Source organism: Pinus tabuliformis, chromosome 3_2, assembly GCF_031772625.1.
Source record: "Pinus tabuliformis cultivar Carrire ecotype Pingquan chromosome 3_2, CPIR1, whole genome shotgun sequence".
Classification (NCBI taxonomy): domain Eukaryota; kingdom Viridiplantae; phylum Streptophyta; class Pinopsida; order Pinales; family Pinaceae; genus Pinus; species Pinus tabuliformis.
This window is the reverse complement of record NC_142302.1, coordinates 709,967,377-709,985,470: the sequence shown is the minus strand read 5'-3', so window position 1 is coordinate 709,985,470 and position 18,094 is coordinate 709,967,377. Positions and strand designations below refer to the sequence as shown.

Here is an 18,094-nt window from a genome sequence, read left to right as displayed (position 1 = left end):
ATTTAATCTCGACCGTTGAAGGACCAACGAGAAAAGTATAAGAGGAGGCTTGAGGGTCAGTTGGAGAACACACTAGAGTGATCAGTCATTCATTTTGTTAGAGCAGGGTTGCTAAGCAAGGTTGAATCAGTGATCAGTAGCGAGGGGCAGTGAGTACGAGGTAGAGAGGCTGGGACAATACTGGGAGACTAGCATAGAAGCCAAGACAACGAGAGTAGCAGCTAGTCCAGGCTACGCAGAGCCCAACAGAGGCAGCACAAAGCCTAGAGAGACTGTGTCATCCACGTAGAGGGCAGAGGGAGTGATGCAGAGGCTCCCAGAGGTTGCGTAGTGCCTCACAACGCTGACGCAGAGGGTCCTAGGGTTGATGTAGTGGCCAGAGGGGCCAGTGATGAGCTTTAGTTGTGCCGGAGAGGGTTTCATGGGACAGGTTTTCTGAATACTTGTTTCCGGATATAGAGGTATTGTTGCCATGTATTTTCCTCTGTCGGGTGAGCCGATTTAGGCACCCAGTTGTACTAAGATAGATTGCATAATAATAAAACCCTTTGAATAGTTGCATTGATTTTCCCGCATTGGGTTTTTCCGGGAACATTGGTCCAAAAATAACGGTGTCACTTGTGTGCTTGTTTTCTTTCAGTTGATGATTTGTAGATGTTGTAACTGTATTGTGTTTATTTCAATATTTAACTGTGTTAAATAACTTGTAAGAATTTAGACAAGTAGGAGAAATAAATCAGCAGAATACAGAATAATTTTCTAATGGATAGACTTAGAAAATTCAACACTATGTACCACACATCGGATGATGTACTCCTACTAAATGTGGAAGTAATAAATGCAAAGTCCTGGTCAAACTGTGAAGCAAACTGCTCCACCTCTGCTGAAGCTGCAGTACACTTCTTCCCCTTGTTCTTCCTCTCAGGGCACATAGCAACATAGTGTCCCATCTTCTAACATGCCCAACATTTGACTTTGGATATGTCTGTATCTTTCTTCTTCTTCTTCTCCTTTCCCTTAGCCCCATCTGATGAGGCCCCTTTCTTGGACTTCCCTTTGTTCTTCCCCCTGGCTGTCAAGGCTACATCCTCCTCATCTACTATCTTCACACCACCATTGTTAGTCTTTCGTATCTCATGCTGCACACAATCATCCTAGAATTTGTCCCAATTGGGAAGATTCTCCCTAGAGGTAAAAACGTCTCCAAAGACTTCCCAAGACTTAGGAAGTCCCGCTACAACTATCCTGACTAACTCTGTGGGTGCAGTTGCCTCACCAATAGCAGTCAAATCATCACTTACTTGTTTGACCCTGCAAAGATAATGAACTACACTTTCAGCCTCTGTCATCCTAATGTTCTTCAATTGTTCGAGTACCATCTTCCTACTCTCATTGGTACTTTGATAGAGAGTGGTTAGAGCTGTCCACATCTGATATGCATATGTGTTTCCTCTCACTTGAGGAACCACATGATCCTTCAAACTGTCCATCAAAATCCTTTTTTCCTTTGCATTATTTTTTGTCAATTCAGCAAGTTCATCTGCAGCAGTACGAGGTACAACCACTTGTTGCACTATGTCCCAAATTGCTGTCTCCTCAAACACTGTCTGAATTTTGTCCTTCCAAACGACATAGTTGGATATCCCATCCAGTGTGTTCTCTATCCTTAAGAACATGGCCATGACTGCTGTCCAAAATTTACAAAACCAAGAAAATGGAGAAATGAACTTTCCAGCACGCCTTGCTGTCCCAAATGTTTTGTTTTGTGAAATTTCACCTTGCTGTCTCAAAATATCAGTTTGCTGTCCAAAAATTCAGTTTGTTGTCCAAACTACTGTTTGTTGTCCCAAACTATTGTCTGCTGTTCAAATTGCAATTTTCAATCTGTAGCTCTGATACCATGTTGAAATTTGATGACTAAAAAAAAGTTTCCTGCAATCCCAACCCAGTTTTAATTTCACCTTATCACTCTCATTCAGTTAAATGCCCTTTCCCATAAACATAAATTCAACATATAGAATCATGGAAATGAAATTTTTAGATTAAAACACATGGGACTGTCAACACATGCTGAAAATAAATATGGACATATCCAGATCAGCAACACACATAAAAATACACAGATTTTTGGTCAACTTTGACCCAGGCAAAACCCCTTCAATCTTCTCTGGGGAAAACCTGTTAGAGAGCTCTTCAAATTTATTTATCTTCCAAGTTCAGGAAAAATACATTTGCAGACAAAATAAAACAACAAAATACAACTTATCTCTTCAGCGCAAAACTCCTTGAAAACCATGCCCACTTTGCCTCAATTTTCGTGCCACTTGAAGCTGAAGATATGTACTGTATGGATACGACCTGTACGGATTTTTTTTTCAATTTTTTGTCAAAAATTTCTCTCGAACGACGTGCAGCTCACAACGTTCAATGTTGTTCGTACTGCACCTTCTGTTGTCTTCTATGGCTTGATTTCCATGCCCAACTTTGCTCAGAAATCACTCTTTCAGCTTGCTGCAACAAATTTCGCCTTCAAAACTTTTCTCCAACTCTCAGTCTCCTTTCTCCAATCTGCTCATGAAAAATGAATGCAGTCTCTCTTTTTTTTTCCCCCTTTTGTTTCTCTAAATGACTTTTGGGCAACCATAAGATCTAATGGCTCAGATTCATTTAGATTAAGGGATGAGAATAAATGTGCATTTAATTCTCACTTTCTGTTTTTTAACTCACCCATTAAATAAAGTACCCACATTGTACTTTATGTCTAAAGTCACTTTTCACTTTATAATTTAACATTGACTTTACCACTTATAAAGTCACTTTCACTTTATAAAATCACTTTCACTTTACATTCATGTTCCTAAAGACAAAAGGAAGAAGCTAGAACCTTCAGAAACAAAGGGAATATTTGTTGGCTACAATGAATCAGGCATATAGAATCTACATTTCAAGCAATGACTGATTAAGGTCAGCTGGGATGTCACCTTTGATGAGAAGGTTGCATATTGGAAGTATAAGGAAGTCTCCATGGACTCCAATGATGGAGAAAATTATGAGGCTTCTAAGGAAGAAAGTTCGAGTTCTACAGAGCATCCTAAATAGCTAGAAGGTCCTTGTGAATTGGTCGAACTAGTTGTTGTACCTTGAGATCAAGAAGAGACCAACATGGCTTAAGTTCACTTTGGAATAAGCCGAAGGACATGCAGCTCCAGAAAGGTAAGAAACCTAAGATGTTTTCTAGTTATGCAACTCTTATGACTAACCTCATTGATGCAAAACCTTCCACTTATGAAGAAGTAGCTAGCCAACGAGTATGGAAGGAAGTTATGGATGAAGGATACCAATCCATTATGAAGAATAATGTTTGGGAGATTGTGCTGAGACCTGAAGGGAAGTCAGTGGTGACTTCCAAGTGGATATACAAGATTAAGCATGCTATAAATGGAAGTGTTGACAAATACAAGGCACTATTTATGGCTAGAGGGTTCTCCCAGAAAGAGGGAGACTATCATGAGACCTTTGCTCTAGTTGCCAAGTACACCTCCATTAGATCTATTATTTCTCTTGCTGCTTCGTTGGGATGGAGTTTACATCGGATGGATGTAAAGACTGCTTTCCTCAATGTTGTAATTGAGGAATAGTTGTACATAGAGCAACGTCAAGGGTTTGAGGTGCACGCAAAAAAATCTCATGTTTTCAGGTTGAAGAAGGCCTTGTATGGACTCAAGCAAGCTCCAAGAGCTTGGTATGCACGAGTTAGTAGCTACTTAACGAGACTTGGATTTACCAAGAGTGATGCTGATCCAAACTCTACTTTAAGGCTGTGAAGGATGCACCTGTGATTTTATTGTTATATGTTGATGATTTGTATTTGATAGCTGTTGAATCTTTCATCATTCATTGTAAGAAGTTGTTGGCTTCTGAGTTTGACATGAAGGAGCTTGGCTTGATGCATTATTATTTGGGGTGGAACCATGGCAGAAGCTTGGCGAAGTCTTCCTTGGTCAAGGAAAGTATGTTGTTGAGATCCTTCAGAGACTTTGCGTGATGGATTGTAAACCAATGGAAACTCCCATGGTAACTAGCTTGAAGAAGTTGAGAGGTTCTAAGTCCAACTTGATAGATCCATCTATGTATCAACGGTTGATTGGTTCGTTGATTTATTTGGTTAACACGAGGCTGGACATTTGCTTTGCAATGAACACGTTTAGCCAGCTCTAAGTGGAACCAAGACATGGGCATTTGATTGCAGCAAAGCACATTTTGAGATATCTACATGGTACTGTGAACTATGGTTTGAGATATGTCTCAAACAATGATGTACAACTTCAGGGATATACAGATTCTGACTGGGCAGGGAGTGTAGATGACAAGAAGAGTATTTTAGGGGAATGCTTCAGTTTGGGATCCGCTATGATATCTTGGATGAGCGAGAAACAAAGATCTATCGCACTCAGTACTGCAAAAATGGAGTATATTGCAACTAATGAATCTTGTACCGAAGCAGTGTGATTTTGGAAGTTGTTTGAACTTTGTAGGATTGTCCGACGAGGAGATGGAGCCAACAATGATATATTGTGACAATCAAAGTTGTGTGAAACTTTTAGAGAATCCCGTGTTCCATGACAAGTCGAAGCATATTGAGATGAAGTACCACTACATCCGTGACATGGTGCAGAGGAGAGCAGTAAGGCTCGAGTACATCTCCACTGATGAGTAGACAACTGATATTTTGATGATGCCTTTGTCCAAAGAGAAGTTTGTGTACTTCAAGGACAAGCTGGGGCTTGTGGAGATTACTCCTCTCATTGAGAGGGAGTGTTGATGAGATAGCACCATGGATAAACATTCTCCCTATGTCAAGTATGACCATATTAGGGAGAATGGTCCAACAAAGGGTAATCATTCTTTTCGTGTCACAGTTATTGACCAGATTAGGAAGAATGGTCCTAGAGGCTCAGGATCACCCAGTTGAGTGGGTTCCTTTCAACATCAAGATCAGATTACTCCAGATAGGATGAGTGTGCTCATTTAACATCAGGCCCAAATTACTCAGGTGGAGTGTGGCCTTCGGACTTTGGACCAGATTACTCAAATGGATTGAGTGTGTCCCTAGCGTTTCACCACGAGTCACGATTGTTGACTAGGATGTTGGTGAACCAGGACTAGTCAGTATACCATGGTTCAAAGGCGTCGACCAAAATCATGATGACTAGTTGATGCTAAAGATGTACCATGTGTCACAATTGATGACCAGATTATGGTAAACCTTGAAGATGATTTTATAACCTTTTCATAGAGAAATTTATCAACTTGAGAACACCTATGAAGTCATTATGAATACCTCCCTAGTTAAGAGGGAGTGATGAATTTTGTAACTATGGTTGATCTTCATAATATGTATTTTGGCCCTTGATGTATTAATATTGATTATTGTAAAGCATTTTCTTCATGCTAAATTCAAAAGAAAACTTATGTCCTTTTAGACTTTTAAAGGAAGAAAAATTGAATTTTTTGGCTCCAAGTTTGTCAAGTTTGCCTGCCTCCAACTCAAGTCGACCTAGGCAGAGTCACACCCATTTGACCTAGCAAATGCACTATATAAAGGCAACTCATTCTCCTCTTCAAGCCAACAATTTGCATCTCTCTCTCTTAAGCAAGTTTTTCTGGACAAGCAAGTGAAAGACAAGAAGGACAAAGAGGATGAAATCATCTTCTTTGTATCTCTTCTAGCTTACCTGTGTGGAAGTTCTCTCTCTCTATAGTTCACATATTTCTGGGGAAGTTTCTATTATAGGGGGGCAAAATTCTGGGTTTTTGGGCCAAACAAGGAGGTTGAAATTTGACCTAGGGTAGATCATAATGTAGGTTGTTGGATCAAAATTGGAAGGCTTGACTTGGAGGGTATGACCAGGTGTGACCATAGATTTATTGAACGTCAATTTGACCTAGTTGATGACTAGAATGTTTAGGTGTGTCTTTTGTTGAACAAAATAATTTCTCTATTGAAAAAGGTTGCTAGGTTTTTGCCCTTAGTGGGTTTTCCTAGGGTAAATCTTGTGTCCTCTTTGTGCATTGTGATCTCTATTGTTTTACTGCTTTTGTATGGTTGAATTTCTGAAGTATAATTGCTTAATGATATACTGGAAAAATTAAAAGAAGATTCAATATCATTAGAATTAATTACCAATTTTTTAGAAATATTGTGCTTGTATCTATTGCACAAGAAAAAACAAGGAGGAGATTTTTTTCTCCTATCTTGGACAGCCAATCAACAACCCTGTACATTGCTTATATATGATAGTATGCCATATTTTTGCACCATTTACGTTGGTCATACACCTCACCATTTGGCATTTCTCTCAAAGGAAGGTGGGTTACCACTCAAGAGGTACTTTAAACTTTTGCAATCTTGTGATTTTGCTTAATGTTGGGCATTCTAACATGGATAAAGGGGTGATCTCGATGATTGGACGATCTTGACTGTAAGCTTGTTATCTCATCTTACCCGATGGATTAGTCCAGGGGAACTTCATCTAAAGCCTTGGGGTTATATAAGGGGCACTGCATGGAGAACTTCGATTGGAGTAGTTTGTCCATAACCATTTTGTAGTTACAGCCTTTCACCATTCCCTTTATCTCACATCCAACCTTTGGTTTCGCTGTCATTGGTTCACTGGGATTTGGCAACCACGCATCCATATCCTTGAGTTAGGCCCATAAAACTTTGCCCCAGAGGTTGATGTAACTAAAAGAAAGATGAAAGCATAAGATGGCCGCAACGAAAGAAAAAGAAAAGTTAAAGATGGTGGGGACATTGATTAGCGAATGGGAAAAAGCCTAGCATGAACTATACCCCTCTCATTAGCCATCACTCGGTTCCTCAGCACTTGATGTTCTATCACATCATAGGGAACCCTTGCATGTCCCAACCCTGATGAGAGAGAAACTGACTTATTTTTAAGGGGTAGATAAATGCTACATCATTAAAACCAAGCTTGGACGTGTAAGCTATTCTACTTATCAAAGCATTATCAAAAAGAAGCAAAAGGCACACTGGAGAGGTGGAAAAAGCAAACCGATCAAAGGGGTGACTCATGCTTCCACGATTGCTCCTTCCATACATCTATACACTTTGGATGATGGACCTCCATTAGCTGGTCCCATGGCCATGACACCTAGCCATGAAATCTTTTCCCTTTGTTCCCACCACTATCACAAAAACCTATGAATTCAAGGGTTGACCTTAGACATGTGTACTCCCCTTAGAGGCTGGAAGCACCTAATAGGGTTGACTATAAAAACCCCTTACAAGGTAGGGAACACTTTTATGGGACTTTGTCTAGTTAGATATTTGAAGGTGATCCCATCTTGAAGTCTTACTATGCCATTAACAATTAAATATGGTCCACTATGGTCATTGTTTCTAATGAGTGGTTGCTTTCACTTGAGTTTGAGATGGTTTTTCTAGGTGGTTCTTTTGAGACCAACAGAGGCCTTGTGGACACACTCACTCCATTCATGTTTCACATGATGTCTAGGCCATAACACACATCCAGAGAGCGTTGATGACTTTGCAGATGCACTGATGCCCCTCCACCATAGAGCGTTGCGCACTTTGATGATTTAGTAGTTGATTGACACCTTAGAGCACCCCCAGATGCTGAAAGGATGGGCTCATTTGCTTAGTATTGGAGATCCTTGAAGACGTACCCAATAGACCTAACATGTCCCCAGGTTGGGCTTGACACTATTTAATGGGCATGGCCTGTTCTAGAGTCCAAATGATGTTGATCATCCCCAGGATGACTAGGGAGGGCTTGTAGAACCTCATGGAGCCCCAACACATGAGAGAGATTGCACCACGTTGTCTTGATAGCCCCCATGGACATGACGTGGGGCACCTAGAGCTGGCTTTTGACATATGGAGACATTTTGAGGTTTGATTTGAGGACTTCCCGTCAATCACTTGGTTGCTTATGATGGTTGTAGATGCATCTTGTCCATTCCATGCATTTTTGGAGCCTTACGTTCCCTAAAAGGGCATGATGTCATGGTCAGATGTGGGCTATTAGTGTTTTATTTTATTGTATTGAGTTGTAACCCACTGTCTTCACATCCACTGAAAATTAAGCTTGTCATGGGGCTATTAGACAAATTAATGTTAGTGATTGATCTTAGATAAATAGAGGATCGCTCCATTCTACTTTCTCATCATCATTTGTGGATTTTGGACTCCTTTAGAGAGCTCGAATTAGCCTAGTTGTAACTTGCTACTTGTGGAGATGTGATCTTTTTGGAGCTATTGCTATTGGTGAATGATTTTTGTCTTAGAGATATCTTTTTGGGATTAAAAGAAGGCTATTTCTTGTAATAATTGTAAGTTAAATTGGAAAATATTTATTATTTTTCATGTGATAAATTATTGGTAGGGTTTTTTATTGCATTTTAAATGCATATTATTTAGGGAAAATCTTGCTTGATTATTAACTTTATCTTTCTTGAATTCCATAGGGGACCTCTTAGAAAGCTTCTCCTGTTTATTTTCCCCTCACAAAAAGGATAGCTTGGGTTTATCAAGTGATAACTAGGGTTTCCCCCCTTACTATAAGCATTAATTCATACTCTTAAATTTAGCCCGAAAGAATCCATCAACCGTGTAGGAAAAGGCATTAAAAATCCTTATGTTGATAAAAAATCACAAAAGAAACTTCAAAATTTTCCTCTCTTCTATTTTTCTATGTCCTTCAAGTCACTAGAGCTAGATTATAGGGTTGAATTTTATTAGGGTACTTATTGGATGGACTTTGAGGCTTAATTAGGTTGAATTCATTTGTTGATCCTTTGCACTCAAAATCTAGTAGTTTGCATGGTTGAATTTTCCCTAGTAGGGTTGACGTCATCCCCAAGCAGTTTGTGCCCTAGAAAAACCCTAACATTATCTAGGGCTTCAACTTAGGGCTTAATTTGAAGGTTTACCCTTTCTCTTTGTTGATTGAATCATTTGCAAGCCTTTTCCTTGGTGTTTGTATGCCTAGGGATCCCTTTGTTGATCTATATCGTGAAACCCTAGGCCACACGTGCCTCCTTTCAAGCTTTAGTATATGGTACACTGCTCCTACACTTAAAGAATTGTGCCCTTGTCCACTGATGAAGTGTCTTTACCTAACGCATCATTTATGTCACCTTGAGCCATCTACTTTTGAATATCCTTAGGATGAATATCGGGAAGCCTCCCCAGTGGTGAAATTCCACTAAACAGTTGGAGGAGAATTGTTGAGGTGATAATGGCAATCCACCTCATTGTTGCAACAAGGTCTAGCCATCACCTTGTGAAGTCTCTCATAAGGCTTACTAGATTTTGTGGCAAAGGCCTGCATGATTTCGATGCAACATTTTTGGCATCCTTGTCATGGATGATTTGAGTCAACCTCCTCACTATCTAGAGAATAAGCTTCATTAATTTTTGGAGAGAATAACTTATAAATGACAACATAGATTCTATTCTGGTGACTCCAAAATTTGACCCTTATATGTCTATTAGTAGTTTGTCTGACGATCTCATAGATCCAAGAAAGAAAATACCCGCAAGACAACTAATGGTACTTCCACATCTGCCCTAGTCCCAAAAACTCCTATGGTTAGGAGTGCTTTTGGTGATGCATCCACCATTGACTAAGATGTTGCCTCAAAAACTAGCAGGTCTTCTAAGGGGTGACCTACAAGGCAAAAACTAGACCAAGGGACAATAATGAGGCGTGGCCCATTGTCACCACAACCACTACCTCTTGCTCTTTTGTGGAATTTTACCACTAGGGAGGCTTCCCTTTAGATAGGTCATCTAACAATATGTCAAGTTCAAGGATCAAGGTGACAAGGAGGGGCTTAAAGCTGACAACTTTTTCTAAGAATAAGGCTAAACAAGTGTATTAGGGCACTTATCATCCTCTAATAGGGCCAATTTAGGGTACACTTTATCTAGGGCTTGAGAGATAGCAAGCCAAATGGATTAACCTAGAATCAAAAAGCCAAGAAAAGGCTTCCACATAGTGAATATCAACAAGGAAGAATAAGAAGCCTTCAACAAGGCCCAAGTTGAGGCCTAGGGAAAACTAGGGTTTTTCTAAGGAAAGATTGACCCAAGGCAAAGAATTTTGCTTTGAAAATGGTGCATTGACCACTAAAAGGGATTGATTTTGAGGCAACCAACACTCCTCTTGATGTTGAATCCTTCCTTTGGCAAACGATTTCAACCCTAGAAAATTTCGTGCCCTATCTCTAGTTAGTGACTTAACCTTGAAGGGTGGAAAATCAAAATAGGTGAGAGAAAATGAGTTTTCTGGTAAGTTTTGTATGTGATCAACAAAGTGACAAGGTCAATGCCTAGTCCCTAGAATGATGGAGTCTATGGGAGTGAAAAATATGCTAAATCTTGGCAAGGAGTAAGGGAATAATGAAGCCCTAGTATTCAAAATCTAACTATTACTTTTGTGAGGGAACAAAATCACTTGGGAGAGCTAGTATAAAGATACACCAAGGGATTTCCATTCACATTCTACTAGTGAGTAATGCATACAATTTCGTCGTCTAGATTCTGTTCATTGATCTTTAACAATAACTAGCACAATAGAAACCCTAGATAATAAATCATTCCATACATTAGACACAAGAACAAAAATTTATCAAATCCAAGGCACTTACAAGATAGAATACATGCACAATCCTTTATCGCTCTAAAGTAACATCTCTAAGACCAAATAAGTAACTCCAAATGACAAAATACAACATAGAGTCATATATCCACAAGAATTCAAGATGGCCGAAATAGTCACAAGTGATGATGATCCAATACTCCTCTATTTATATGAGTAGGACTAATAATTAGCCTAATAAAACCCCTAAAACAAGTGTAATGTGTAAATGCCCTTGGGTTACAAGCCAACCCACTAGCTTTGTGAAAATATGCCCAAAATAACCCACATGTTTGAGACATAAACTTTCTAAGGCTGAGGTTATCCAATGAAGGTGCTCCAAATGCTATGTCCAAGGGTGATGAGGTGTCCAAGATGGTGTAGAAGCATGTCAAATCCATGATCTGGGGGTTGGCCCCCAAATTCACCTCATTGGCTCCTGTGGGGTCTCAAGATCCAGCTGGGAACCACATAGTGGTCTCCATGGGTCTCCAACTCCTAAGTGAGGTCTCCTTCGCTCCAACATTAGGGGTTCTTAGGTCCAACAAGCCCTCCGTAGTCTCTCAATGTGAGACCGTTCTCATCTAGACTTTGAATCAATTGCTGCCCATCAAGTTGTTTCAAGGCCAGCATAGGGGCGTGCTAGGTCTAGTTGTGTCATTCTAGAGAATCATTAAATTTGGGAGAAAGTCAACCAACATCTTGGGTGCTGGAGATGCTCTAAGATGTGTCATCCAATGATGTTGGTAGGAGGTTGAAGAGTCTCAAGTTCTCAACTCTTCACCTGTTTGTGCCAATATACTTCTCTGGAGGGCTTGGGTACCTGTGGAGTAGGTGCCCAAGACATGGGCTGCTGAACTACTTAATAAGAACAACATGGATTGTAGTGAAAGCAACCAGTCATTAGAGACCAAGATCAATAATGCATCTAAGTGAACTAAACTTGAATGTTAAGAGCAATTTTGATACTTCAAATAATGATCCCCTTCCAAAATCACGACCCCAATCTCGCAAAGATGTTTTCTCCCTAGTTAGGGGTGGTTAAAGGTTAACCCTATTAGGTGCTTCCAGCCCCTAAGGGGAAGTAACATTTCCTTGGTCTACCCTTCAATCGATAGGTGTTAGTGAATAGTAATGATGGTAATGGAGGGGAAAGGCTTCATGGCCACTTGCCATGGTCAAAGGGACCAACTGATGGGATTGCCCACATCCTGAGTGTATTGATGTGAAGAGGGAGCATTCGTGGATGCATGACTTCCCAACTCGGCCTTTGTTTTTCCACCCCTCTTATGTGCCTTTTTACTTCTTGATTTCTCTGTGTATTAGGGATTATAACTCAAGGGTTAGAGCTTGCTTTGTATGATGTAGTTTTATTACCCCTTTAAGATGAGTCAGTTTATCGCTCATCGAGGTTGGGACATGAAAGGGTTTTTTCTTTGATGTAATGGAGCAACATGTGCTCAAGAACCGTTTGATGGCCATATGAGTGAGGTAGAGCCCATGCTAGGCTTTTGCCCACATGCTAAATTTTATGTCCTTGGCCATCTTTTGTATTTTGACATTTTCTTTCTTTCATTTAATTGTGGTCATGATTTGCTCTTTAAGATGAGTCAGTTTATCGCTCATCGAGGTTGGGACATGAAAGGGTTTTTTCTTTGATGTAATGGAGCAACATGTGCTCAAGAACTGTTTGATGGCCATATGAGTGAGGTAGAACCCATGCTAGGCTTTTTGCCCACATGCTAACCTTTATGTCCTTGGCCATCTTTTGTATTTTGACATTTTCTTTCTTTCATTTAATTATGGTCATGATTTTCTCTTTCCGTTTCTTTTAGTTGCATCAACCTCCCAAGGCAAGTTTCTGAGCCTTGCCTAGGTATGTGGACATGTGAGTGCCAAATCCCAAATAACTAATGACAAGTTGTACCCGAAAAATGGAGGTGAGATATGGGCTTATAATGTAAGAGGTGTTAATTATGACATGTAAGAGAATGGAACTACGCTATCTCAATCATGGCTTTCCAAGTAGTGCACCTTCTATAACCCAAAGGGCCTTAAGGGAGATCCCATTGGACTAGGGCCAAAAATTAACCCCCCAAGTAAGGTGAGAGAACAAAAATACGACCAACGTCTATCAATCTTCCAGATCACCCCATTATCCATACTAAATGCCCAAAACAAACAAGTATAAGCACCCGATTACAAGATGATCTAAGTATCTTTTGAATAGCACCCCACCTTCATCTAAGTGATAATGTCGGATGGTGAGGAACATGGCTGATGCATGTGGTGGAGGCACACGTCATATCATCGTTTGATGGTGGCTAGTAGGGGTTGTTGGTTGTCTAGCTAACTGATTGGTTGTCAAATATAGGAGAAACATTTCCTCTTATGGGGTCACTGATTTTGGTGGGTAACAAATAACACGGCCAAATCATGGCTCATTGTTGCATTCAAACCATTGGATGTGAGTGGCTTCCCTAATGCTCTTCACAAATTGCGTGATAAGTATGAAGAATGGGTGCCTAAATTCAATGGCACTGATGTGGTCACAACTAAAAAGCACATGCATGTGTCATATTGGGTTGTGGGTTGTGGGTTGTTTTCCTTCACCTTAGAAGGGAGTGTTAGGGATTGTTACCTAGATTTACCTCAAGGTAGCCTTAAGAACTGAGACCTATTCCGCGAAGCATTCAACAAGAGATGGGTCATGGTCAAAGAGGGCATCCAACTCCAACTCCTAGATAAATTCTAGGGAGCTAAGAAAACCGAAAATGAAAATGTTAGAGTTTACACAATGGTTTGATAAGTTGCTCAAGGAAGTCCCTCCCTTATATAAGCCTACTAAATAAACTATCCTGAAGAGATACATAGAAGCCTTCTCTAGACGTTTATCACATGCTCTAAAAGACAAGGGACCGAAGTCTCTATATGAGGCCAAGATCCTTGGTGTCCAAATTGAGCATTAATGAAGTACATTGAAATTATTTTGCTTGCTTACCCAAGGGCTGGAATTGAACCCAAAGCTAAGCTTAGAGCCCAAGTTGACCCTATCTTACAAGCATTTGCTAAAAAATTTGACAAAGTTACAATTGAGCTAATGCAAGGACATATGGCTATGATTAACAAGTTATCAATTTTGGAAAGGGAAAGGGGAGCTCATCAAAATTTCCCACAACTATAATTCAACAAAGAAAGACCTCCTAAAAAGAATCTTTTCAATGGAAGCAATGCTATGCAATAGAGTGTACCCAACACTCTTGCCTCAACCAATGTGGTTAGCAAAGAATATATATATATATATATATATATATATATATATATAATAGATTATACCTAAAACCCTATGTTGGACGGGTTCGCAAACCTGAGGTTGGGGTTCTCGAACTCGTCCTAGGTTCTTGTTCCCAAGTACTGAATTTAGGTATCGGTGCTTCTGAGAAGAACCCCATAAGAACCAGGTTCTCCATTAAAAATTTGGGTTATTTTGTCTTGGCGGGTACGAAGAACCCCGATGATGGGTACTTGGAACCCCAAAATCGAGTTCTTTGGGGTTCATTTTAGTTTTTATTTTTAAAATTTTAATTAATTTAATGGGCTTTCCCTAATATTCCAGGTAGCTAGTTCTTCATCTTGCGAGAGGAATTGGAGTACTTGTGCCTTTATCTATTCATTAAAGAGAAATAGGTTGGGCTCAAAGAAGGCAAAGAACTTCGTGTACATTCATAGCACACTTCGTCTCATATTTCAAAAATACCTTGGGTAAAAGGAGGGTCCTTTCAAGAGATGGAACCAATACACAGATGATGCTATGTGTGTGGATGAGGAGATACAACCAGATGGCCTTATTGAGCTACCTCCAGTTGCTATGGATGAGCAAGAGCCTCAAGATGAGAGTGATTCCTACTTGGAGAGAGCATGCTAACTGAAGATCTGAGTGATGCTGATGAAATGGCTCGAGGAAGGCATTGTTCACTATTAGCTATTTTTATTTTAACATTTCCTAGTTCATGTTTGGAGATGCCTTAAGGCAAATTTTGAATGTAGTATGACAATGGACATATATCATGATTCTTATTAATATGTTAACTCCAATTTGCACGTGATATCAAACTAGAAATTTTGAAATTTCAATGTGAATGTTGAGTGTTCAATGATGTGCATGTTTAAATCATAAATATTTTAGTTTTCTTGTTTAAAGTTGAAAAATATACAAATTCATATATATTATAATTTATAAAATATAATATTTATATATTATATATATAAATTATAATATATCCCCGACGAACCCATGCATCCTGTTTCAAAAAATGACGTCCCTGTCCCCATCCCCGTCTTGGAACCCACGTTTCCTGGCAACATAGCTAGTAAAACCTAAATTCCATCACCCTAAAACTGAAAAACACATTATATAGAGACCTCCCCTCCCCAGGTGCCATCCCACTTTGTGGGTAGTTGAGGTTCTTAATGACTGACCTGTAGGTAGTATTGAGTAGTTACACCATTGTTGCAATTTAATATACTGTATTGTAACTTAGTGTAAGGTTGGATTACTCTCCTCCTCACGGCTAGCGCCTTAATCCTAGTTGGAATGATATAAGTACCACTTCCCTCATTTTTACAAACTTTCAAGTGTGTTTAATCATTCTATTGCATAAGGGCACCTACACCAATTTGCTCTACATGTTTTGTGGCCTCCTGAACTCTTTTGTGGCACTGTAAATTTCAGCTTGTTTATTGGATTATGGTTTGTTGGAGAATTCATTATCGATCCTCTGCCTCAAGATTTCTGACACAGCTTTTGCATGTCATCTGCCATGCATGTGATATCACTATAATGCATGTTTTCTTCCCTTTTGAGGCTGTATTCTTTGTTTAGGCTGTTGTTTGTCTGTGATGTCCTAATTATTTATAGTTTCTTCATTATGCAGTCTGTAGGCTGGCTTTAATGCATCTTATATCATAATGACGCAAACAGATTTAAAATTAATTAGGCTATCCTTCTTGTGCAGGCTGTCATCCATGCGCATCTTTCCATAATGAGGAAATTGCTCCCCATTAAATATTTTATTGTTATTGCTTAGGCGGTCCTTTTTCGTCCCAATGGATTTGACTTCCTAAGTAGGATGTCCTTCATGTGCATGGCATCCTTGTACATTTTGGCCTTGTTGACCAGGATGTCTTCATTAGTGAGGCTGTCCTTTTTGACTAGGAGATCGTCATTAATGAGTTTATTCTCGCTTTCTAAGTGATTTTCTATTTTTATAACATGTTCACATATAACTGTCTGGACTTTCAAACATCATCATTCATTGTTTTATTTCTATGTTCATTAAGTCAAGACCCAAGCACCAGGCAGGCTTCCACTGCATGGCATCATCGTTCACCATATCTTCCTGCTAGCTTGAATTTCATAATGTTCATCTTTGCAGAATGATTTCTACTGGTCACTGGCATAGATTGTCTTTTTAATGCTGTTCTCCATGGATGGCATCATTGGTTCACTTTCACTTTTATTGTTGGCTGTTTATGTCTGCAACTATGTCCTCTTCCACACCAGAAACTTGAAAATGTGTTAGCATAAAGTTATAAACATTTCATAATCTTCTAAAATAGTGCCTTCATGCTCGTACATCCCTTCACCAAATTTTATATCATAGGTACTTCTATATTTCTCCTCCTTTGCATGATGTTTTTTTCCTAATCTTTGTTGCTGAACTTTCATGTCATTAACTACTATTGTGTTCCTCATTTATTGTTTGATATGATTTGGTTAGTATAGTGTTTTTCTGTGTTGCATACTTCTGTTAGCGATGCAATTCTATAGTCTCGTCAGATGCACTTGCGGCTATATCTTTAAGATGCAGAAGTCCAGTGCAGCATGAAAATCATTCTTATGAGTGCTACTTTCTAATAAAATTGTATGTTGATATTTTGTATTAAAATAATTATGTAGAGACAAATGTGTCTCTCTGAAATTGGGATGCTTCTTTAAACTAGTGAATTTTTACATTTCTATAATTTTAGATGTGGGACATAACTTACTGAACTTAAATGGAATTTAATGGTTCTGTGAATGCAGTTTGTGATCCCAAAAGTCTTCTCTTTCTTTACGGGATGCAACTGGATTACAGTGATGCTCTAATTGGTGGGGGTTTCTCATTCACAAATCCAAATGCAACATCAACATGTGGCTGTGGGAAATCATTTGCAGCTTGACTGCTAATAAGCATCTGCAGTTCTGTCTGTGAATTCTCTTTTAGGTGTTTATTTTAGTTTCTGTACAAAAATTGTGATACAGAAGTAGAGAGAAGTGATTTCTGAAATCTATACTTCCCCTAATATGAGATGTATTATATAAGTTATATCTACTTGAACAAGCATTATTTTCTCAAATTCAATTTGAATATTTATGATTTTGGTTCATCTCTACGTCCAGTACATTTTTTTTCCAAAATAAAAAAATTGTTAATTTTATTTATAAGGACAGAATGACAATACCTTAGATTCTTGAAGCATTCAAAAAGGCTCTTACAACCTCTGAGTGTTCCATATATTTCATATTCTTTTCCAACATTTTCTGTATACTGTAGCCAAAATAATATCAGAAGTTTTCTTTTATCAGTTGAAAGGGAACTTTTTTTTCATCAACACCAAAGAACCAGTATATAAAGTACTATTCATCCCTATTTTATTTCAGCAAATGTAACCAGACTTAAACAAGAAACAAAAATCAGAAAATATAGTTATGGTTGATGTGCATATTTAGAAGTATTCCCCTCCTGATGTTCTGTCATCTACCAGGTTCCTGATTCCATCTTTGTTCCAGCTTCTGAAAGACCATTTACATATAAGTAACTGTACATCATTATACAGAGGATGTAATGTATAATTCCTCAGTACTATCTCCTTGTGCTTCCAATGAATTACTAGAAGGGAATTCCCATAGATTTGAATATGTAAGACTCCAGCCTCATGAGCCAGCCTCAAAACTAGTTTTAGAGCCATCAACTTGCAGTAATTATTTACTTTCTGACCAATTCCAGAATTGAGTGAAATGCTATGGGTTGAAGATATAAACAGAATCCCTCCTGCTCCACCCTTGGGTGGGGTTACTGTCCAGTGCATTTTGTTCTATTTTTTGTTTAAGTTCTAATTATCATAGTGTGCGTCCAAAAATGAAAAAGAGTGCACTTTTGGGCTGTAATCTGGCATTATTATGATACAGTTATGCTGGGTTGCTGTTTCTCACACCCCAGGATCCCCTTTTAATGGGAGCTGACAACCTAAAAATTACAAGATTTATATCTGATCTCAATTCTCAGGGATATATCTGTGATGGAATATAAATGAACGTTGAGTTGAACATAATTGCATTTGGTAATTTTTTCAAATGGCAGGTT

The 18,094-nt window shown here is 39.0% G+C and overlaps 1 protein-coding gene across 1 annotated transcript in view; it reads left to right on the top strand.

The window, feature by feature from the left end:
* Positions 1–17,117, top strand: part of LOC149182621 (uncharacterized) — an 80,208-nt gene extending 63,091 nt beyond the window's left edge. The window contains exon 3 of the mRNA XM_089416899.1: positions 16,774–17,117. Within this exon, the coding sequence (XP_089273025.1) occupies positions 16,774–16,910 (137 nt within the window). The 3' untranslated portion in view covers positions 16,911–17,117. The remainder of the gene's footprint in view (positions 1–16,773) is intronic.
* The last annotated feature ends 977 nt before the right edge of the window (positions 17,118–18,094 follow it).